We start from the raw sequence: 23,979 nt of genomic DNA, 5'->3' as shown, positions 1-23,979 counted from the left end.
AATAGATTGCATGTTAGGCCACAAACACGTCTCAATAAATTCAAAAAGACTGGAATCATATCATGTTTTCTGACTATAACATTATGAAATTAAAAATCAAACAGAAGAAAAAAGTCAGAAAAAACCACAAATAAATGGAGGCTAAATAACATGCTACTAAACAATGGGCGGGTTAATCAAAATATAAAAGAAATAAAAAAATGTGTGAAGACAAATGAAAATGAAATCACAATGGTCTAAAATCTTTGGGATGCAGCAAAAGTTGATCAAAGAGGGAAATTTATAGCAATACAGACATACCTCAAGAAGCAAGGAAGATCTCTAACAAACAACATAACCTTATAGCTAAAGGGGCTAGAAAAAGAACAAAACCCAAAGCTAGTAAAGGGAAGGAAATAATAAAGATTTAAAGAAGAAATAAATGAAAAGATACAAAAAACCCTCTCCTCAGACATTATAATAGATCAATGAAACCAGGAGCTGGTTCTTTGAAAGGATCAATAAAATTGATAAACTTTTCACCAGACTCATCAAGAAAAAGTGAGAGAGGCCCCGAATATATAAAATCAGAAATGAAGAAGGAAAAATAACAGCCAATGCCACAGAAACACAAAGAATTAAAAGAGAATATTATGAAAAATTGTATACCAACAAATTGGGCAATGTAGAAGAAATGGATAAATTCCTAGAAACATAACACTTTCCTAAACTGAATCTACTTCCAATAAGAAATAGAACGTTTGAACAGACCATTTAGTAGCAAGGAAACTGAATAAGTAATGAAAAAACTCCCAATAGAAGTCCAGGACCAGATGGCTTCACAGGTGAATTCTACCAAATAATTAAAGAATATCTATTCTTCTCAAATTATTCCAAAAGATAGAAGAGGAAGGGAAGCTTCCAAATTCATTCTAGTAGGCCAGCATTATCCTGGGACCAAAACCAGATAAAGATACTACAAAAAAAATGTATAGGCCAATCTCTCTGATGAACATAGATGTAAAAATCCTCATCAAAATATTAGCAAACCTGGGACACCTGGGTGGCTCAGTGGTTGAGCGTCTGCCTTTGGCTCAAGGAGTGACCCCAGGGTCCTGGGATCGAGTCCCACGTCGGGCTCCCTGCATGGAGCCTGCTTCTCCCTCTGCCTGTGTCTCTGCCTCTCTCTCTGTGCCTCTCATGAATAAATAAATAGTATCTTTTAAAAATAATTAGCAAACCAAATCAAACAATACATTGAAAAATGACTCACCATGAACAAATGGGATTGATTCCAAGGATATAAGTGTGGTTCAATATTCATAAATCAATCAACAAGACATATCAGATTAGCAAGAGTTAGGACCAAAGAAAGTGATCTCAATAGATGCAGAAAAAGCATTTGACAAAGTACAACATCCATTCATGATAAAAACTCTCAACAGAATAGGTTTAGAGGAAATAATTTCTCAATATAATAAAGGCCATATATGAAAAACTCACACTAAAATCATACTCAATAGTGAAAAACTAAATGCTTTTCCTCTAAGATCAGGAACAAGACAAGGATGTCCACTCTCACCAATTTTATTCAACACATTACTGAGAGTCCTCGCCTCAGCCGTCAGACTAAAAATAAATACACGACATTCAAATGGGTAAGGAGGAAATAGAACATTCAGTATTTGCAGATGACATAATACTATACATAGAGAACCTTACAGACTCCAGCAAAGAATACTAGAGCTAATAAATAAATTCAGTAAGGTCATGGGATACAAGACCAACATACGGAGATCTGCTGCATTTCTCTACACTGATAACGAAGTAGCAGACAGAGAAATTAAGAAAGCAGTCCCATTTAGAATGGCATCAAAAAGAACAAAATACTTAGGAATAAATTTAACCAAGGAGGTGAAAGACTTGTACTCTGAAAACTCTAAAACACCGATGAAGGAAATTGAAGATGGCACGACAAGTGGAAGGAGAGTCCGTGTTCTAGGATTGAAAAAAGTCAATACTGTTAAAATGTCCATACGACTCCAAGCAACCTACACAGTGAATATAATTTCTATCAGAATACAAGCAACGTTTTTCACAGAACTAGAACAAATAATCCTAAAATTTGTATGGAACCACAAAATATCCTAAATAGCCAAAGCAAACTTGAGAAAGTAAGACAGAGCTGGGAGTATCACAATTGCAAATCTGAAGATACACACGAAGCTGCAGTTATCCGCACAGTACGGCACTGGCACAGAAACAGATGCACAGATCAATAGAGCAGAAGAGAGAGCCCAGAGAGAAACCCATACACAGATGACCAATTAATCTACGACAAAAGAGGCAAGAATAGACAACAAGGAAAAGACAGTTTTTCAATGAATGGTGCCGGGAAAACTAGACGGCTATTGGCAGGAGAATGAAACTGGACCCCTTTCTTACAAAAATCAACTCAAAATGGATTAGAGGCCTAAATGTGAGATCTTGAAACCATAAAAATCTCCAAAGAAACACAGACAGTAATTTCTTTGACATCATCCATAGAACCATTTTTCTAGATTTGTCTCCTCAGCCAAGGGGGAAGCAAAAGCAAAATTAAACTATTGGGGTTACCTAAAAATTAAATGCTATTTGCACAGCAGAGGAAACAATTAACAAAACCGAAAGGCACCCTACGGAAGGGGAGAAGATATCTGCAAGGGCTTTATCTGATAAGGGTTAATATCCAAAATATATAAAGAACTTATACAATTCAACACCAAAAAGCCCCTAAATAATCTGATTAAAAATGGTCAGAGGATCTGAATAGACATTTTTCCAAAGCAGTCACACACCAGGGTGACAGACACACAGGGAGATGGTCAAGATCAGAAATCGTCAGGGTTGCTGTCAGAAGGTACGTGAGTGGGGGAACGGGGGAAATAGGGTTAGGAGTACACTTACCTTGATGAGCACTAAGTAATGTACAGAATTACTGAATCATTACATTGTACACCTGAAACTAATATAAATGCAGTATTTTAATTATACTTCAATAAAATAGAGAAAGAAACATCTGTCACCTGCAAAATGTGACAGGAAGCTTTTTCTCTAAAAGTAACTCTTGACAAATAGAGCACATATCATCTGAGCCAATTTCCTTCTGTTTGATGTATCCGTCTTCCTCAATGTGCACAGCTTCGCCATTTGTTCTTTTTTGGGGAGTTTGAACTCGATGTATTCCTTGGAGCAAGTCACTGATTTCTCTCTCCACGAGACCTAACCGCAAAGCAGCTAGTGAAAAATTCCAAAGTATTAAAATTCGGTGGCAAAACTGGAGATACAGAAATGTAACAGATTATGCTGAAAGTTAGAATTTTTTGTCCAAATATCGGAAAGACTGTTGTGATTGAATTTTTATACCTACATTTACCACTTTTTGTATTTATTCCGAACCAAAAGGGCAGGAAAGAGTCATTTGTAAGAAGAATGAAAGTTATCTTTTTTTCCCCTTGTGACCGGAAAGAGTGCAAATATAGGGTTATAAAGGTTTTACACTGATTACATGATCGTGTTCCTCCTTGGATCGGTGTCACGATCTTACAATCTGACCTGTTCACCTTCTCCATAAACAAATACTTACAACATAGAATTAAAAACAAAACAAAACAAAACAAAACAAAAACAAAAACAGGCACAAATGCAGAAAGGGGAAACAGGGATATTTGGGAAGCCAGTAAAATTAGTATCTGCTGGATGAGTAAAGAATGGATGGATAATGGGAGAGCAAGACTCAGCTGACGGTGCCGACTCTCCCGTCCTGGTTTAAGAGGGGAGAGGGTCTGTCAGAGGATCTTGGTAGCCACATCTTTCACAGATTTGGTCAGTATTCCTCAGGACAATCTATTATGAACTATGTTGCTTATTACCTGGGGATATGCATCCTTTGAGTTATGAATTTTCTCCATCTTGCTGTCCTGATAAGAAATTATTTTCTAATAATACATATGGTTTTGACCAGGGTATCTTAGATTCTTCATTCCCTGGCTCATCTCAGGCTCTTTTCCTTTTCTCTCTCTGTAACATGCCATAATTTAAATGCCGTCTGTTTTTGGTGCCCTGAATTCTACTCCTGTTATATACCCTGTATTATATCTAGAACATCCTTTAATAAATTTTTAAAACATTCACAAGTTCATGAAAAGCTTCATTTTTTTTCTGGAAAGACTCTTGATTAGACACTAAAAATACTGAAAACATCATAGATACGTTTCAGTACAGAAATCTCTGTTCTTTGCATGCCATGGGGTGGCAGGTGGAATGTAAGAGGGTAACATACTGTAATTAACCATTAAGTTGGGGGATGATGGCTATTTGTCACAGAGACGGAGCAACATCTGCTCTCTACAAAAAAACAAAAACAAAAAACCCACCACCACCACCAACAAAACATGGGGAGGAAAAAGAAGAAAAAAAATTGTGCTTTTGGGAATAGAGATTTTCTAGGGCAGCAGAATCACTGAATATAGGAATTCATAAAAGGAGCTGGCCAGAAGCTGTCCTATGTGGTGTAATATGAATTGGAAGATACAAGGGAGAAACAAACTCTTCTGAGATCAATTTGGAAAAAATAAATGTATGAGACTAGGAAAGAACATTCTTTTATAGAGAAGAGCAAGACAGCTAACCTTATGGAAGATGTTCAATTTCATTAAACATCAAAGACAAGTGAGTTGAAATAAGAATGAGGCACAGACACAGAATGAATATTGCTACTGAATAAGTAATGACAAATAAATGAAATGTTATGTTTCTCATATTTAGAAAAGTCATATGAAGGCATTCTAGATCTTCTAAGGGTGTGTTAGATACATGGGAGAATGGAAACTATTTTCTTATGCAAATTTACCGATTATCATGGACCTTGTATCTGGCATTTTTTCGTGTTTTGTAGGCTAGCCTCTTTTTTTTTTCTAAAACTATGGAAATATTATTAATGTTTCAAAGTATTTCTGTGTATTTTTAAGTTATTTTCTTTGGGGACTTAAGTGTTCTGTTCATGCCTTTCACACTATGGTTAAGTAATAATATGTACCTAACACATGAATTCCAAAGCAAAACTTGCAGAAAATTGATACACCGCTCAAATTGCAAATTACTAAAAGTATTTTAAAGATTGATTTGGCAATCCATATGGGCGGCAGACTTAAAAATATCAATACTTCTACTCTAAAACCCAATTCATGAGATTTTGGGCTAAAGAAATAGTTGAAGGAAGAGACAGCTTCATGTACCAGGAATATAACCGTAGTTAGAAATAAACTAAATGACTAGCGGTAGAAGAATGTTAGCTAATTATGATTTACTATATTCTGTGGAATAATGTTAGCCATTGATGACTTTAATTACATAGATTACACAGCATTGAAAATGTTTACAAAGCAACAGTGTTTGATAAAAAAAGCAGAAGACAAGGTGCCCGTGGAGTACTGGGTTTGCATAAATATAAACTCAAAAAGGAAATAAGAAAGCATAAAAGTTTATGATATCTTTGCAGTGGGAATTTTAAAAAATTCCCTTAAATGTGGTTTTTACTTTATCTAAATATTTTATTAAAAAAGGAACAGATGGTATTTAGTAGACAAGAAATAGAGGAAAGGGAGAAGAGAGGAGCTCAAAAAGTCTGGTTTATACTTTGCATTCTGTCTGCTGTTAGCAGTGGACCTTTCAGAATCCCCCTTATAAAGAGGAGAGGGGAGCCGGATAGACTAAAAGTCTTTCTATGCCAACATTTGTAAAATGAAAAGGAGGAGAAGTTTCTGGCTCTTAGTTATTTGTCCCTCAGCTCTCTGTTAAAAAGTAAACTATCAAAAAGCAGACATTGTATTTAGAAGGAACTATTAGGTTGATAAATGTAGGTTTTGCTTAAAAACATTTGTTGGGGATCCGTGGGTGGCTCAGCGGTTTAGCGTCTGCCTTTGGCCCAGGGCGCGATCCTGGAGACCCGGGATCGAGTCCCACGTTGGGCTCCCGGTGCATGGAGCCTGCTTCTCCCTCTGCCTGTGTCTCTGCCTCTCTCTCTCTCTCACTCTGTGTGACTATCATAAATAAATAAAAAAAATAAAAAAAAACATTTGTTGGACGATAAGAAAAAAGAAATGTCCAATGCTCAAAGCCTGGTATCTTTGTAATACAATTCCTGCATAATCATCTTTGTAAGTCTTCAAAAATAAGTCATATTTTTGATATGCAACACTAGGGTCCAAATATTTGTTTTCTGATGTGTTTTAGAAGAATCTGGGAATGATATTCAAAACACTCTTCCCAAACAAAACAAAACAGAACACTCTTCCCTCATCACTAGTAACCATCTCCTCCATTATGTACACACGTCACATAATCCTAATGAATAACTGTTTATAGCTTTCTTTAAATTAATTTTCATGGATGTTTGTTCTAGCTTCCATTTACATGATAAATTTTAAGGTGTGCAAATAGGATTTTCTCAAAGTTGACTAAAACTTCTTTTAAATATAGGAAACATGGGAGATCTTTTATTTTAGTAGGAAGCATTCATTTTTCAAAATGAATATAAAGGATTGAACATTAAAAAAAATTCCCTACTATGGTAGACTCATATTTATGGAACAAAACATGGTTTCTGTCCTCAAGAAGTACAAAGGGTAACACAATGTTAAATGTTATGTTGATCCATATCAAATTGCTATTTTTTGTAAATAGTAACACCCAGAAATGTTAGTATTCATAGGTTTTGATTTATATAAAGGACCAAGCAGAGGCTCTTGGTTAATGCACAGTACAGTGAATATTCATTGACTTTGGTGGTACAGAGGGGCACTGTCTAACTGGCCAACCACCAGCCACATGTGGCTACTGAGCACTTGACATGTGGCTCCCGTGGCTGAAAAACTAAATTTTTAATTTTGCTTCATTTAAATTGAAACTGAAAACTGATAATAGTCACTAAAAAATTTATATTTGCAACAATTTGGGTGTCATATGAATCTTTTCACCAACTGATTACTTTTTGAAATCTAAGTGCAGAGTGAATATTTCCAATGAAAAGGTAGCGTCTGAGATGAGATGCTCTGTAAGTATAAAATACCTGCTAGACTTTGAGGACAGCCTACTAAATACTGCATAATTTTTATATTCATCGCCTCTTGATGTGATAATGTTTTGATGTATTGAATTAAATCAACACATATGATTGAAATTAAATTTCCCTTTTTCTTGCTATTTTTTTTTTTTTGTTAATGCAGCTGCTAGGAAATTACATACGTGGCTTGCATGATGTCTCCGTTGGACAGCGCTAGCATAGACGCTTGCGGAAATGATTTGTACAACAGTGGGGAGAACAAATAAGACTTGGAGAGGATGAAAACATTTAACTTCAGGTGGATAAAATGAAGGAATAGAGAAGAAAACAATATGTATAGATCATAGAACCTAATCATGGTGTATGAAGGGGTTGGGAGAGAGGATGAAGTAGAGAATTAAGGGACACTTCAGGAAGAACCTTTTGTCTACAATGTGAAGGAGGAAGCCCTGAAGTGCAGGCCCTGAAGAGGAGGAGGCTACTGGCAGCACTATGAAGAGCTCCTGAGGGTTGGAGAAAAGCGAGAAAGAGGGCGGAGAGATGAGAGCCCCGTGGGGAAGAAGGCGAGATACAACGTGAACGGGATTCCTGGCTCCGACCAGAGATACGAAGGAAGAAACTGGGGCAGGAAAAGTCCCCTCCTTTCTGGTTTTGGAGACTAAAGAAGCAGCAAAGCCAATACATGGGGTGGGGAGTACAAGATGGGAGCACAAATGGGAAGAAATTTGATATTTAAATATCTACCTCTGGAACCTCTAAAACGGATCTGCCCCGAAGGCAGCTGGAAATACCTCTTGGTTGAGAAGACCCTGAAATCACTGGTACAGAGGAAACAGCAGATGCGGAAAATGGGAGACCTTCCTCAGAAAGTGTCAAGTGAGAGAAGAGTAAAAATAAAGTTCTGTGAAACACTGACATTAATTTACTATTTAGTACAACTTTTAAAGGTTTATTGTAATTATTCTTATGTGATAGTTGAGGGGAATTTAACTTGGCTAAATAAAACCAATACTCTTAGAACTAAAAAAAAAAATCGAACACTTATTATCATTTTAATCTTTACGAATATTATAAACATTTGCTAATAAATTTTAAAATGTCATTGCAATTCTTAGATGGGTTTATTGTAGGCCAAATAAGCACATGACTAGAGCAACCCTTCCATTGTGACAATATCTTTTTTTATAAAATCTGCAAATCCAGATGACCTGCAACAAAATTATTTTTCTCTTTTAATTTTGATAGACCCCAGAACTTAAAGTTACACAGCTATATGCTTGACTCTAAACTCAATTTAAGTACTGTCATAAAAATATTTTATCCTTAAAATATGTATACTTGTATATTTTTTAAAAGATTTACATATACATATTTGCATACAAGTTTCAGTCAGTAGACATTTTTAAATGAAATTATGTGCCATGTCAACTGTCTATTGATGGGACCTAAAAAATTACATTTCTTATTTTTCCTGTAATTAAAATAATTTAAAATACAGAAACCACTGTGAATCTTTGCTTACAACGCATGAGGGAAATTTTGCCTTCTGAATAACTAGTCATTGTTTCACCCTTTTTAAAAGTCCTACTGAATTTGAAATGATAAAGTTACATTTTTTTTGTTAAGGAAGAAAATTGTTCCAACTGTCTTAAATGTAACAAATTGAGCTATAGATAGTTGTCAGATTGTTTAGGAGAATAATTTTTTAAATTTAGAATATGTCCAAACAAAAAATTACTAACAATGTTAACTTCAAAATAATAAAAGAAAAAAACACAACTTACATTCATGATTCCTTGGAAGCTTGAATTTTTTCAACAAGACCCTAATATTCACAGGCCAAAAACAAACAAACAAACAAACAAAAACATTTATTTCTGACAGAACCTAAAAAGATGTATTTTGTTTTAATTTTAGGATAGGGACAGCATTACAGAACTTATATTGCTGACAGCGTTATAAATAAACTTAACACTTACTGATTTTGTTATGATAGTAGGCAAATATGTTAACTATACTGAAATTAAAATAAAAAATTCAGACAAAAATAATAGTTAAATACATGTTTTAAAGTAAGCATGGTGAAAAAAGTGTGATGAATGAACATAAAAACATTTATAATAAAGAGATTTGCCAGTCAGTCCATGTATTTCTCTAGGAAATACAGATGTTCGCAGAGTTAGGCTAGTGAGGGAATTGAGGTATTCATAGTACTTCCTTTCAACTTCCCTAGAAGTTTCTTACGCCCGGAAATGGAGTAATTTTCTGGAGAGTACCAAGTGGCTGCTTTCCTACATATAGCACTTTAACATATGACAGAAAAAATACTTAAAATATCACCAATTAAAAAGGACTATGGCTTTTTTTAAAGTGAGAAATACATTTAAAATTCTTAAACATATTAAATATATTTAGTATAATAAGGACTTGAATATTTCCATTTAGTTTGATTAATGTATTGTAAAAAATGAGTTACATTATATAAAAATGAGAACAGAAGGTTTTTGCCCCGAGGAAGCTAGCACTAAAAAAAAAAAAAAAAAAAAGAACAAAAAAAAAAAACACCTATTTTAAGAAATGTAATTATTATTATTTTTTAAATTTTTATTTATTTATGATAGTCACACACACACACACACACACACACACAGAGGCAGAGACACAGGCAGAGGGAGAAGCAGGCTCCATGCAGGGAGCCCAACGTGGGATTCGATCCCGGGTCTCCAGGATTGCGCCCTGGGCCAAAGGCAGGCGCCAAACCGCTGCGCCACCCAGGGATCCCGAAATGTAATTATTTTTAATAATAAAACCAAACTGCAAGTTTTGAAAGGCTCATATTTTATATCTTCTATGCTAACTAAAGCAAATTATGTTAGCAATGCTGGATAGAAACTGATCAAAACAACAAAAACTAGGTAAATGAAAGTTTTGGAAATGACAAATACACACCGTTTTGTTTTGTTTTGTTCAACCTATAAAGAAAAGCACTCAAAATGTGGGATACACTTTCCTCTCAATTTTTTGTTTGATTTGTTTTACTCTCAAAGATCAATCAGACTTTCTATAAAAGTATATTTCATGATTTGTTTGTGTACATATAGGTGCATAAAACAAAATGAGTTTGAAAGAATGAAAAACATGGAAAAAATTCCAAATTATTTCCAAACACTAAGTGGAAAGAGTCTTTAAATTTCCATTCCTAGGATTCCTCTACAAATAGCTTCTCAGACTAGAGGAGAAATTTCAGGTTCGTCGGAAGTAACCTTCAGTGGAGTCCTACTACCGTCTTGAAAGAGTCATAGTAAACGCTTATTGAAAACAAAAATAATACGTTAAAAATACATCATAATGAAAAAATCAAAATGGATTTTTTTGTTTTAAGTCATTTGTTGTACTGTATTTACAAAGAAAACAAACAATTCATCAGTTAGAATAAAAATTAAAATGTATGAAGGGATTTATTTTTAACTGACCACAAATAGAAATCCTATAGTCAGAACATAAGTAACAGTAGTGATGTGAATGAATCAGGGAGGTTTTTCTTTTTTATAGTTAGATTTCACATTTGTATGTACATAATGAGACCCTCAGAAGTGATTTTTTTCTTAATAAAAACATAAACATTCAAAAGTTGCAGAGGTGGTCATATGTTTCTCAAGTTAGACCTTACTTAATTTTCAAGATGAAATAAAATACTGCAAAATATACTGAAAAACTACAGCCATTTTACCTTAATATTCTCCCAATGCCAAATTTCTTTAATCTGGTACTCAAATCACAAAAAAGGCAATATTGTAAGAAGTCCCCTTGAGGCCGACCTTTATTACAGTTACTTACCAGCATATATGCTTACAAAGTTCCCCTCCTTTCAGAAATGTGGAACAGTTACAAACATGAGGATTTCCTAAAAAAACCTTTAAAAGAAAAATGCATACTTAAAAAAAAAACTCTTGAGCTAATTTTTAGAGTTAGAATAAAACTAATTTAATAGATAATAGAATTAAAAGAGATTTTCAAGAGGTAATTTAGTTTAGGTGACTCCAAAGGTTGCATATAGCGGATGGAGACATCTTAACTTTGGACACCAGCCTCTTCATATTCTTTGTCCGGGTTAATGATCCGCATCATCAGCTAAGACTGTTTTTAGGTGACCTACACTCACTTTTTGAGAGCTAAAAAAAAAAAAAAAAAAAAAAAATCTACACATTTCTTACTGAAAATTCCTTCTGCCTTGCAGGGGAGCTAAAGATCTTTCATACAGTAGCTCATCCTGGATTTTCGTTTTGCACATTTAAATCGGCATATAATTTTACTTGAGAAGAATAATTTTACTCACCAAGTGTATATTGACTAAAACAAATTACTAACTACAGTAAGTGTTATGAAGGACAACGTAAAAGGAAAAAAAAAGGATATCTTAAATAAGCACAGGCTAGTAATTTGTACTCGGTGCTTAAGATGCAGGACACTGAATTACAATTTTCCAAGTCAACACCTGGCTGACTTTTGAGGGGCAAGAGTGGGATATGCGAATATAAAATATCTGTTGTCTTTCAGAAAAATCAAAAATAATTTTTATTAAGGCCTTTCCAAGGCATTGTCATCTAAACAGCACTTTCAAAGGATCTTCTTGGAGTTTTAGAGTAACTAAAGAGAAAGAAAAACCGATTTTATTGATTTAGTAAGTTACAGGTACGTGAGGACCCAAGACTGGGCGCAACACAAGCCCTATATTTAAATAAACCGTCTCATATTTTCAAGCCTAAAGATCAGGCGAGGGCCATGACCTTACAAGAGTTGATGCAATTTGGAGTCCTGACTTCCAAACACGAAACTTTTCACTCATTTCTAACACATACTATATCCCTGTGCCATCTGCGGGTCTTTAGAGGCTGGAACTCGCAGTGCGTGGGTGTGGCAGCGAGAATCCGCAGGGATCCTGAGGGTGGTTGGATCCCCTGCGGGCCCAGGAGGGCCGGGGGGCAGGGGGGCCAGGGGGGTCAGGGGGATCAGGGAGGTCAGGAGGGTCGGGGGGCCCAGGAGGGCCGGGGGGCAGGGGGGCCAGGGGGGTCAGGGGGATCAGGGAGGTCAGGAGGGTCGGGGGGCCCAGGAGGGCCGGGGGCCAGGGGGGTCAGGGGGATCAGGGAGGTCAGGAGGGTCGGGGGGCCCAGGAGGGCCGGGGGGCAGGGGGGCCAGGGGGGTCAGGGGGATCAGGAGGGTCAGGAAAGTGGGACAGGGGGTCATGGGGGTGGGGGGTGGGCCGGGGGGGCCAGGGAGGTCAGGGGGGTCAGGAGGGTCAGGGGGGTGGGCCAGGGGGGTCAGAGGGGCCAGGGGGCTCCGGGGGGTCGGGAGGATCTGGGAGCCAGGAGGGTCAGGGGGGTCAGGAGGGTCGGGGGTGGGCCAGGGGGGCCCGGGGGTCAGGGCGGGGTCCAGGGGGACCGGAGGCGAGGGGGGTGATTACTCGGAAGTCCCCGCGCTCGGGCTCCTCCTCCCGGAGCAGGAAGCCGGTGGGGCCCATCTGCCGCAGGAGGTAGAGGCCGCCGCGCAGGGCCAGGTCCTGCCGCCCGCCCACCAGCTCCCGGGAGCGGCCCCCGCAGCCCCGCGGCCGCAGCATCCCGCCGCCCACACGCCCCGCCCGCGTCTCCCTGACGACCGCCCCGGCCAGGTGACGGCAGCCGAGCCCCCGCCCCCCGCGTCAGGGCGCCGCACACCTGTCTCCAGGGCCCGGGACGCCGAGGCCCCCTCCGCCGCCGAGGCCGCCCCCTCCGCCGCCTCCCCCTCCGCGGCCAACGCCCCCCACCCGTGGCCTCCCCCCTCCGCCCGGCGTCAGGGTCCCCCCCCCACACCTGTCTCTAGGGACCCGGGACCCCACGGCGTCCCGCTTCCCCCCTCCCCCACGTCCTCCCCGCCTGCGGCCTCCCCCCTCTCCTCGAGGCCTCCCCTGTCCCCTGCGGCCTCCCACCCCGCCCTCGCCGTCAGCACCCCACCTGCAGCCTCCCCCCTCTCCCCACGGCCTCTCCCTCTCCCCTCGGCCTTCCCCCTCCCCCGCGGCCTCCCCCCTCTCCCCACGGCCTCTCCCCACGGCCTTCCCCCTCCCCCGTGGCCTCCCCCTCCTCCCGCGGCCTCCCCCTCCCCCCGCGGCCTCTCCCCTCCCCCACGGCCTCCCCACCTCCCCGCGGCCTCCCCTGTCCCCTGCGTCCTCCCACCCCGCCCCCGCCGTCAGCACCCCACCCACAGCCTCCCCCTCTTCCCACGGCCTCCCCCTCTCCCCTCGGCCTTCCCCCTCCCCCGCGGCCTCCCCCCTCTCCCCACGGCCTCTCCCCACGGCCTTCCCCCTCCCCCGTGGCCTCCCCCTCCTCCCGCGGCCTCCCCCTCCCCCCGCGGCCTCTCCCCACGGCCTCTCCCCTCTCCCACGGCCTCCCCCCTCTCCCCGCGGCCTCTCCCCTCCCCCACGGCCTCCCCCTCTCCCCTCGGTCTTCCCCCTCCCCCGCGGCCTCCCCCTCTCCCCGCAGCCTCCCCCGCCTCCCCGCGGCCTCCCCCTCTCACCCGTGGCCGCCTCCTCTCACCCGCGGCCTCCTCCTCCCCCACGGCCTCCCCCCTCCCCCCGCGGTCTCCCCCCTCCCCCGCGGCCCCGGCACCCCCGCCCCCGCCATCAGCACCCCTCCCTCCACGCCGTGCCCAGGTGCCCCCGGTGCCGCCCGCCGCCCCCCCCCCCCGCAGGAGCCCAGGGCCTGGGTCCGAGGCCGGGCGGCGCGAGGCGCATCTAGCATCTAGGCCGCGTGTTGGCGGCTGTTGGGCGTCGGTCGTGCACACGCGGACCTGCGCTGCGGGCGACAACCTCCCCGGACCGCGGGGCTGAGCCGGCCCAGGCCTGTGACCGCGGCCTCGGGGATGCCTGTCGGGCGCCGCTCCGGGACCCCGCGGCCTTTCCGAGAAACCGAGACGGGTCACCGAGACGGGTCACCGCCGAGCCTGGGCAGAGCTGGGGGCGCCCACAGCGGGAGGCGGGGGTGGGGGTGGGCGGCGGCCACGGGGCTGCGGACGGGGGCGGCGCCCTCCGCGGGGTCCGAGGCGCCCACTTACCTGCCGGCTCCACCCTCCCGCGCCCACGTCGGCCGCCGAGCAGACTAGGGCCTCGACCCGGCCACGGTGAGCTCCGGCACCGGGTGTTGCAGCCAAATACCCTACATCCGCGGTAACCTCATATTCAGACCCACAGAAATCACTGAATTCACTTAGATCATCCACACTTACAATTTTTAAAAAAATCCAGATAAATGACTGACAGTCTCCACTTTCTATAGAACGAGTTGGGCTTCAGAGCAAAGCATTCACTCAACTGTCATTCCCTCTCTCTCCATATATGGACAATATATATTCCCCTATACATTCCATACATATGGAGCGTATATAGTTAAAGAATTAACCTTGAAGAGAACTTTAAGAAGCGAACAATAGCAAATAATTGTTAGGCCTGTTAACGCTCACTCACTGTCATTAGATGCAGCTTGCTCCCCTGTAAGTGCGAGGCGTCATTTCCGGGAAGGCCACATGTTCAAGGCGCACGAGGCTTTATGGAAGCTAGAGGAAAGCTCACAAATTCCGTTTTGGGGGGTGATAAAAGTCGGAATATTCATGCGTTCATGGAGGTTAAAAAGAGAAAGCACAGATTGTTAGACAGAACTTCAGTCTAGATGTAAGACGTTTGTTTTTATGTCTGTCAGTTGAGACTTTCAAACGTTTTCATAGCCAGGTGACTGTCCCATATGTTTGCTTCATCTCTTGAGACTGTGTGACATGAGTAATATTTGCAAATAGTAAATCAGGGAATTAAATTTCTCCCTTCAGCTTGTTGTGCTCCCTTCCAAGTCACAGTGGGAAGCATATTGCCCCAGAGACGAGGGAGGCGCTGAGCCCGGGAAAGGAGTCGTTGCTAAGCCTGGAGTTTCATGAATTAAGTTGTTGTCCCTTCGGCAAGACAGTTTAGCCATAAAAGACCAGAACCAATACATTTTATCAATCAATCTTAAGTACCTAGGTTAAGAGAGAAAAAGTGGGGCCTGGAATGCCGGGTCGCTGGACTGTGGGAGACAAGGCCTCGGGGTGCGTGAAGCCGGTGCACAGAGGTCGGTGCAGGAAGTCGCGCTGCTCACAACAGGGTGCACTGGGCCGGGTGAGGGTGGCAGCAGGTGCAGGCACGGACTGAAACGCTGAGGCGGGTTTGGGAGGACCGAGGGCACCCAGGGAAGGCGGGTGGCTCCGGATGTTTGCTTCGGGAAGGGCGTCAGGGCGGTGCAGCTTCCTGGGAGCCCCGGCCTTCGGCCCAGTGTTCCCGGAGGTGCACATAGAGGGGCCAGTTGAGGACACACGGGTCAGGGGGCTGCTTCTGCGGAGAGGGGTGTGTGTCCACGGCCCAGGGCCGCAGGCCGCACCCCGGCGTCTGGCTGGGGCCGCGGAGACTCAGCAGTGTCCATGCGACAGAAGCAAACCCAAGGGCGGGCCCAGGGCTCTGCTGCTGAGGTCAGTCGGGGCGTCCTGAGCTACACACATGACTCCTGTAAGATCACAGCAGCGTCTCTGGCTCGGGCAGGGGGCCAGGCCCGGAGCGAAGCACCCAGTTTCCTTGCTGGCACTGAGGGTGCAGGAGGCCACCTGGAAGGGAGGCTGGGGGCCTCAGGAGGAGCAAAGTGGCCTCTGGCTGACACCAGAAAGGTAATGGGGTACACCTGTAGCAGGGAACCGGATGTTGCCAGCGACACGAGTCAGGTTGAAATCTGATTCTTCCTTGGAGCTTCCGGCTAAGAGTAGGTCCTGCTGACTTCTGGACTTGGGTCTCACAATACCCGGACCAGAGAGCGCGGCTGGGCCCGCCTTGACCTCTGACCTACGGAACTGTGCCCTCATAATGAGTGTTGTCTTAAGTCACTGTTTGTGGGAATTTTTAAAATATCAATAGAAAAGGAATATACAGGGCCACTAGCAGGTGCATATGCGGCCATTGACAAATTTACAGAAACTGTTAGAGGAACAAATATGAATGGAGAGTGCTGACTGACCGTCTCGGGGGAATAAGTAAAAATATGAACGTGAAAGTTTTACCCCTTGTTATCTGCTAGCACAGGGTTGGACAAGAGAATCACTCTGGCTGGTTCCAAGTATAAAGTCATGTACTACAGGACATAAGGAGGTTTGCAGAATGTTCAGTAAGACCACAGAAACCAGGCTTTGACCATGTACTAAGGTGAGGAACTCAGGAAAATTGCTCATTCATACCATGAGATTTTTTTTTTTCCAGTGGAAATACCTCTGAGTCACCCAAGAAGCTAGGGACCAGACCTCAGTGCCTCCACTGTGGTTGCAGAAAACCAAAGAACTTCATATCTGGAATTTTTAACTGGGCTTCATGGTCTCAAGAGCTCCGCGTTTGCTTTTCAGGTCTGGGCAGAAGCTAGTAATAATGTGTTACAATCTAGAGGCCAAAAGAAAGAAAAACCTGGGAACTATGGAAAGATGGTTAAAAACAAAAACTGGACGGGTGAAAAATGGCTAAGAGAGGGAGGTCAAAATAGATGGCCAGCTAAAAGGAGCAGAGAATCGGAAAGAGCTTCTTGTTTTTAAAAATTATCGTCAACAAAAAAGTTCCCACTACAAAGGGATATGTACCTCAAGCAGAAAGAGCTTATCGGATGTTACAGGATGAAATTAATTGCAATTATTGCCATGCTTGGATATGTAGTTAATAAATTTCAGAATACTAAAGAGAATGAGAAACGCTGTTTGCAGAATAATAAAAAAAAATAGATACAAAGAGGCAAAAATTAGGTAAGCATCGATTTTTTGTTTGCATTTATATCAAGCTAAGTAGGACTCGGCATATGGCCCATGAGTGATTAATGAATGAGAGAGGAACTAGAGGACACGTATCAGAAAAGTCAGGGTCATTTTAATTTTATGTTATTTTTTTTTGTTTAATTTTATGCTTAAATGGTTCCTATTAATCAGCACCTGTCCTTTTTATGTCATAGCTTCTCTGTTTTCTTTATGTAGTTGATTCATTCTTTGGTTGGTTTGAATAATTTCTTGAATACTTTTTGCAGGAAGACAATGTGAATGAAATGTAGCCTTGAATAACGTCAATTATCTTACAATTGTTTTCACAGGTGAATGACAGTTTGGCTGGCTATAAAATACTTGGATAAAAATCTTTCTCCTTTAACTCTAAAAATATTGCTATATATCTTGCAGGTGATCTGTGATATCGAAGGCATAATCCTGAATCTAATTTTTTATTCTCTATGTGTTGCTGACATTAACAACAAATCTTTATAGTTAAGACTTCAACCAGGATCATTTCGTGAGTTTTTCATTAATATTTTTGGCACTTGATCAACCCAGTGTCTTAGTACGTGACATTACTGTTTCTGTTCCATTGCTTCAGATTCTTCTTAAAGAATACCAATCATCTATATTTTGTATCTGGTTTTATTTGCTTGATTTTGGTCATTCTTATCTATTATTTACTCTTTCATCATTTTTTTATTTATTTATTCATGAGAGATGCAGATAGAGAGAGAGGCAGAGACACAGGCAGAGGGAGAAGCAGGCTCCACGCAGGGAGCCTGATGTGGGACTCGATCCTGGGACTCCAGGATCACGTCCTGGCCTGAAGGCAGGCGCTAAACTGCTGAGCCACCCGGGCTGCCCATCATCATTTTTTCCCCCTCAACTTTTTTCTTTTTCTTTCTGGCAGAGCTCTACTTTTCCAAGTTTCACTGAGGCATAACTGACATACCTGACTGTATAAGTTTAAGGCATATGCCATGATGATTTGATTTATGTCCACTCTGAAATAATAACCACAATAATAATTCAGCTAACATCCATCTTCTTATATAGACACAGTAAAAGGAAAAGAAAAAAAAAGAAAAAAGGGAAAAAATGTTTTCTCTTTGTGATGAGAGTTCTTAGGGTTTACTCTCTCAACAGCTGTCCTATGTATCATATAGCAGTGTTTGCTGTCATCATCATGTTGTACGTCATATCCCTAGTACTGACAGCTGGAAGTTTGTACCTTTTGAGCACCGTCCTCCAATTTCCTATCCACCTACCTCCCCATTTCTGTTAACCACAGGTCTGAGGTCTGATATATATTTATTTTTTAAGATTCCCCATACAAGTGAGATCATACAGTATTTTTCTTTTTGTCTGACTTTTTCACTTAGCGTAATGCCTTTCAGGTCCATCCATTCATATTGTCACAAATGGGAGGATTTCTTTGTGTTTTTTGTTAGTTTGTGGCTGAATAATAGTCCATTGTATCTGTATCCCTCAACCTCTTTCATTCATCCATCAGTGAATACTCAGGTTGTTTCCATGTCTTGGCTATTATAAATAATGCTATTAACACAAAAGTGCATTTTTCAATTTAGTGCTTTTGTCACCTTTGGATGTATTCCCAGAAGTGGAATTGCTGAATCACATGGTAGTTCTACTTTTAATTTTTCGAGGATTCTCCATACTGACTGTAGTGTAGGATTTTCTGTAGTGATAGTACCAATTCTACCCAGATTTTCTATTTCTTCCTGAGTCAGTCTTGGTAAGTTGTGTTTCTAAGAACTTCTCCATTTATTCTGGGTTGTATGATTTGTTGGCCTCTTGGGATCCTTTGAATTTCTGTGGTATCAATTGCAATGTCCCCTTTTTCATTTACAATTTTGTTGATTTGGCACTTGGGTCCTTTGTCTTTTTGCCTTGTTTAGTCTAGCTAACGATTTGTCAATTTTGTTTATCTTTTCAAAAAACCAACTCTTGGTTTGGGTAATCTTTTCTATTCTTCTGTTCTCTATTTCACTTATTTTTTTCTCTATTATTTCCTTTCTCCTGATAACTTTGGACTCATGTCGTTTTCCTTTTCCTAGTTCATTAAGACAAAAAGTTAGGTTGTTTATTTAGAATCTTTCTTGCTTCTTAATATAGTCATTTGTTGCCTTGAGCTTCCCTCTTAGAACTGCTTTTGCTACATCCCATAAGTCCTAGTATGTGTTTTCATTTTTATTTGTTTCAAGAAACTTTTAAATTTCTTCTTTATTTTTTGATCCATTGGTTGTTCAGGAGAGTATTATTTAATTTCCATGAGTTCATGAATTTTCCAGTTGTCCTCTTCTTATTGATTTCTAGTTTCATGCCATTGTGTTCAGAGAAGACACTTGGTATGATTTCAATCTTCTTGAATTTTCCGAGACTTGTTTTGTGGCCTAACATAGCCTAGAAATATCCTAGAAAACAGACCTAACATGCTAGAAAATCTTCCATGTGCTCTTGAGAAGAATATGTTTTATGCCATTTTGGGGTAGAGTGCTCTGTATATGTTGGTTAGGGCCATTTGGTCTATGGTGTTGTTCAAATCCACTATTTCCTTATTGATTCTCTGGATGAACTATCTATTATTGAGCATGGGATACAAAATCCTCACCTATATTGTATTATTATTTATTTCTCCTTTTAGTTCTGTTAATTTTTTAAAAAAGATTTTATTATTTATTCAAGAGAGACACAGAGAGAGGCAGAGACACAGGCAGAGGGAGAAGCAGGCTCCCTGCAGGGAGCCCGATGTGGGACTCGATTCCAGGGCCCCGGGGTCACGCCCTGAGCTGAAGGCAGAAGCTCAACTACTGAGCCACCCAGGCATCCCTAGCTCTGTTAATTTTTTATTTATATTTCTAGGTGCTCTGATGTTGGGTGCATATTTTGAACTGTTTTATCTTTTTGATATATTTACCCATTTATCATTATATAGTGACTTGGTTTTGGTTTTGTTTTTTTTACCATTTTTAGATTGAAGTCTATTTTATCTGCTATAAACCTAGCTTTCATTGCTTTTTAAAAAAATTACCATTTTTCTGAAGTGTCTTTTTCCATCCTTCACTTTCAGTCTATATGTCTTTAAGGCTAAAGTGAGTATATATATATATACATATATATATATATTTTTTTTTTAATAAATGCTGGGCTTGAACTCATGACCCTGACATCAAGACCTGAGCTGAGATCGAGTCAGATGCCTAACTGACTGAGCCACCCACACCTAAAGTGGGTTTCGTAAAGGCAGTATCTTGTTGTATTTTCTTTTTTTTTTTTTTTTTTTAAAGATTTTATTTATTTATTCATGAGAGACAGAGAGAGAGAAGCAGGCTCCACACAGGGAGCCCGATGTGGGACTCGATCCCAGGTCTCCAGGATCACACCCCAGGTGAAAGCAGCGCTAAACCGCTGAGCCACCGGGGCTGCCCTTGTATTTTCTTTTTATCCATTCAGCCATTCTATTATCCTCTAACTAGAGAATTTAATTAGTTTGTCTTTAATTATTGATAGGTAGGAATTTACTATTACCATTTTGTTAATCGTTTTCTGTTTGTTTGGTAGATCTTTTTTTCCATGTTTCTGCTGTCTTTTTTGGTGTGTTTTGATGTCTTTTGGTATTAGCATACTGTGACTTCTTTATCGTGTTCTTTTGTATAATTACTACAGAATTTTTTCCTTGTGGTTGATAAGGCTTACAGAGCATATCTCAACTTATAGCACCTTATTTTTAAACTGTAGCAATTTAACTTCAATAGAATCTGTAAACTATAGTTTTACCTCTCCTCCCCCACAGATTTTAGGTTTTTGCTATTACAATTGACATGTTTTTATTGTGTAACTAATAACAGATTATTGTAGTTATGGTTTGTTTTCTTTTTAAAATAGAATTGTAAATGAATTATGCATCACTACTGCCATATTGCTATGGTAATATGCAATATGGTACCATATTGCTATGACTGTATATTTACTATGATTGGTGAGATTTATGCTACTTTTTTGAGTTTTTATGATGTCAATTAGAATTCTTTTACTTCCACTCAAAGAACTGTCTTCAGCATTCCTGTAAGGAAGAACCCTCTTTAGTATTTTCCATAAGGCAGTCTGGTGGTAATGAATTCCCTCAGTTTTTGTTTGTTCGAGCAAATCTTTATCCCTGCTTCTGAAGGACAGCTTTACCAGGTTTGGAAATCTTGGTTGACAGCTATTTTCTTCCAGTATTTTGAATATGTCATCCCATTCTCTCCTGGTCTGAAAACTTTCTGTTGAGAAATCCACTAGTTTTATGGGAGTTTTTCTTGTATACAACTTCTATCTTTTCTCTTACAGCTCTTAAAATTCTTTCTTTGACTTGTCAAAACTGTCAAAATTTAATTATAATGTGCCTCAGGTTAACCCTATCTGATTCAAACTATTTGAGGTCTTTTGGGCCTCATGGATGTGGATGTCCATTTCTCTCTCCAGGTTTAAGTGTCTTTCTTAAAAGCGTGTCCTTTGTCCACCTCTTGAAAAGTGTGCCTTTTTTTTTTTTTTTTTACTGTTCTTACAGAATCTTTTCTAAGTTGCCCTCTTCTTTTTATTCATCTTTGATGAGTAAAGGTGGTAATTTCTTAGAGTCTTAGTATTTGCCTCAAGCAGGGAACAAATGGAGTCATCTTGTTTTGCCTCGGTATCTGCTTGGATTTGTTAGAATCCTCCTGTTATCACTGTAGGCCAGTGTGGTCCACGCTCCTTTCTAAGTCTGTTCCCCGTGGCGTCAAAGAACCTTGATGTTAAAGGAAGAAACTCTACGGCAATGCCACTCATACCGTATCTGGTGCGCTTTCCTTGTTTCTGGTCTTCCGACGCAGCTGTTTTTGAGGTCGTTTTGTTCTCCCTGCTGTTGCTGCAGCTCGTGCAGTCAGAGTTAGAGCCATCGACCAGGTCCTTGGTCAGCAGTATAGTCTACGAGGTACGTCCCCCCCGGCTCCTCTAGTATAGTTCTCTGCAAATAGTGCAGACCCGTGTTCCAGATTTTCTTGCACCGTTTTGCATTTACTTAATCTTTATGCTGTAAGGGGGTCAAAAGCGTTAGCTGCTTTAGTTTCAGTTACTAGCTGCATCTGGAAGCCTGCAGGCACATCTTAGGAGAGGGTCTTGGAACACTAAGAAGGAATACTTCTAAAAGGCACGCGTGTGAAAAGGTATCACTTTGATCTCCACCATCCAAGGGGGCTTGATGCATTAGGCGCACTGGCTCAATTAAGAAGGAACATTTGGGCGAGTTCCGCTGTCCAAGAATGAAAGCCTCTTTGGTGATGTTGGAAGATTCTCATCACAGAAGACGCTTGAAGGCATGCTGAATTGGCATATTCGACGAGCGCTGCAGGTTGGCTTGCAGAAATGAAAGATTATCCTAAATATCCTCTGAGGGACATTTTGCCTTTCTTAGAGTCCGTAATTACGCAGACTAATGTTGTTTTAAAGCTTATTTGAACTAGTTGCCTCTCACTATTCACTTGCTGATGGAACCTATGTCTAATATGAGATCTTTTATACAATTTTCAGTAGCGCTCACGAATCTTTCCTATAAATAGGAGAATGGGAATACTACCTTAGTTGTCGTACTAAAAGAAAATCAACATGAAAGTATTTTGAGAGTTCTGTAAACATACACAAAACTTTTGAATATTTGATGTGTAAATATAAATATCTTACTCATTGGAGAATATTTCTTGTGGACCTCGTGGGCTGTAATATCACCAGGCTAAATATTTCACAGGGTCCATGTAAATGAAAAAAAAAAATATTTTAAAAGTATGTTGTTTTGTCTTAATTGTTTCATTATTGACTTGGAAAATACATTCAGCCTGTTTCTTCTCTTTACCCTCCAGATGGTAATTTTTCTGATGTCATCTTGGCACCATTCTTTACTGCATAGTAGGAACTGAATTCATCTCATCTATAATATGCATATATTATTGGAAATTACCTTTGTAACAAATGACAACACCTGACATTCTCAGAGTAAAGCCATAAGAATATTAAAAGATAGAAAAATATTACATTTCTAAACAAAATGAATGAAAATGTTGTGTGTGTGCATGTGTTCATAGTCAGCAAAAAAAAAACCCCATGGTGCTTCGACCTAAGCCATGTGGAAAATCCCAATGTGGGATGATGCCCTGGAGCGAATAGTCCCGTGGATACTATCCCATCTTTTGGTCTCCAAAGTTGTTTCCTCCACTAGGTCTAGAACTCCACCGTGCAGTTCTGGGTATCTCTAGGCAGTATTAGCAGAAGTAAGGCAAAAAGAAGAAGCGAGGGCTTTACTGCACATCCGTGTCTACCCCGCAGTGACTCTCCTGCCGGCGTGTCCAGTGAATGGAGGGAGCGTAGGTCACCGCACCCTTATTTACAGCTGTTGGGCAGAGCGGACACTGGCCTGGCTCATGAAGGTGGTCCAGGCTTCTTCCCCTTTTTAGAAACTGAGCTTATACTCAGAGGGAAGTTTCTGGAGAGGATAGTAATAAGCAGATCTGCAGGGTGCTGCACGGTCACACCGACGGCAGGGAACGAGGGGAGGGCCCGGGGCAATCCTGCTGCCAAGTCTTCAGAGCTACGGCGAGTCTCCTACTCTCCAGCCCCAGCATCGCAGAGGGCCACCCCCATTAGGGGCCCTTCTTCCAGGTTCTTGTCACTCCCCGCCCACTCAGGTCACAGTAGTTGGACAACAAGGCCAGACACCAACCAGAACCTCAGGCGGAGGCCGTGCCCTCAGCTCGGAGAAAAGGAGGCCTCCGAGGAGCCCATCGGAGCCAACAAGGCTTTGCCCAATAGGGTTGGCCCAGCTATAGCCACTCACAGTCCTTGCTTCTGTGCCCTCGGAGCGCCTGTCCTCCTGGCCCCCGGAGTAAAGGCCCCCAGCTCCCCGGCTTGGTGCTGCCGGGTTCAGGTCACCTGCCTCAGTTTCTCTTTTAAGAGTCACTACACTAAATCTTCTTGCTTGAATTGGCTTCAGTGAGTCTCTTTTGGTGGCCGTTGGGCATTTGTCTCTC

General features: G+C 41.6%; 1 protein-coding gene and 1 long non-coding RNA gene across 6 annotated transcripts in view; one reads left to right on the top strand and one right to left on the bottom strand.

Annotated features, from left to right (window-relative positions):
* ZSWIM2 (zinc finger SWIM-type containing 2) overlaps positions 1–15,047 on the bottom strand; it is a 33,134-nt gene extending 18,087 nt beyond the window's left edge. The window contains exons 1-4 of one of the 5 annotated variants that reach the window (XM_072810848.1): positions 14,574–15,047; positions 10,921–10,995; positions 8,866–8,923; positions 3,045–3,255 (exon numbers count right to left, since the gene is read on the bottom strand). In XM_072810848.1, coding sequence (XP_072666949.1) covers positions 3,045–3,255; positions 8,866–8,923; positions 10,921–10,995; positions 14,574–14,579 — 350 coding nt within the window. In that variant the 5' untranslated portion in view covers positions 14,580–15,047. Of the gene's footprint in view, positions 1–3,044; positions 3,256–8,865; positions 8,924–10,918; positions 10,996–11,873; positions 12,078–12,542; positions 12,707–14,573 lie in introns of those variants that run through there. The other 4 variants (XM_072810850.1, XM_072810845.1, XM_072810846.1 and 1 more) reach the window with 4 other exon arrangements.
* Positions 15,048–15,092: 45 nt separating this feature from the next.
* LOC140624093 (uncharacterized) lies at positions 15,093–22,969 on the top strand. Its single transcript, XR_012023628.1, has 3 exons — positions 15,093–16,322; positions 17,327–17,435; positions 22,816–22,969. It is a non-coding gene; the product is annotated as an uncharacterized lncRNA (long non-coding RNA).
* The last annotated feature ends 1,010 nt before the right edge of the window (positions 22,970–23,979 follow it).

This window comes from Canis lupus, chromosome 34, assembly GCF_048164855.1.
Source record: "Canis lupus baileyi chromosome 34, mCanLup2.hap1, whole genome shotgun sequence".
Taxonomy (NCBI): domain Eukaryota; kingdom Metazoa; phylum Chordata; class Mammalia; order Carnivora; family Canidae; genus Canis; species Canis lupus.
The sequence above is the reverse complement of the archived record's forward strand: the minus strand, read 5'-3'. Positions and strand labels throughout refer to the sequence as shown.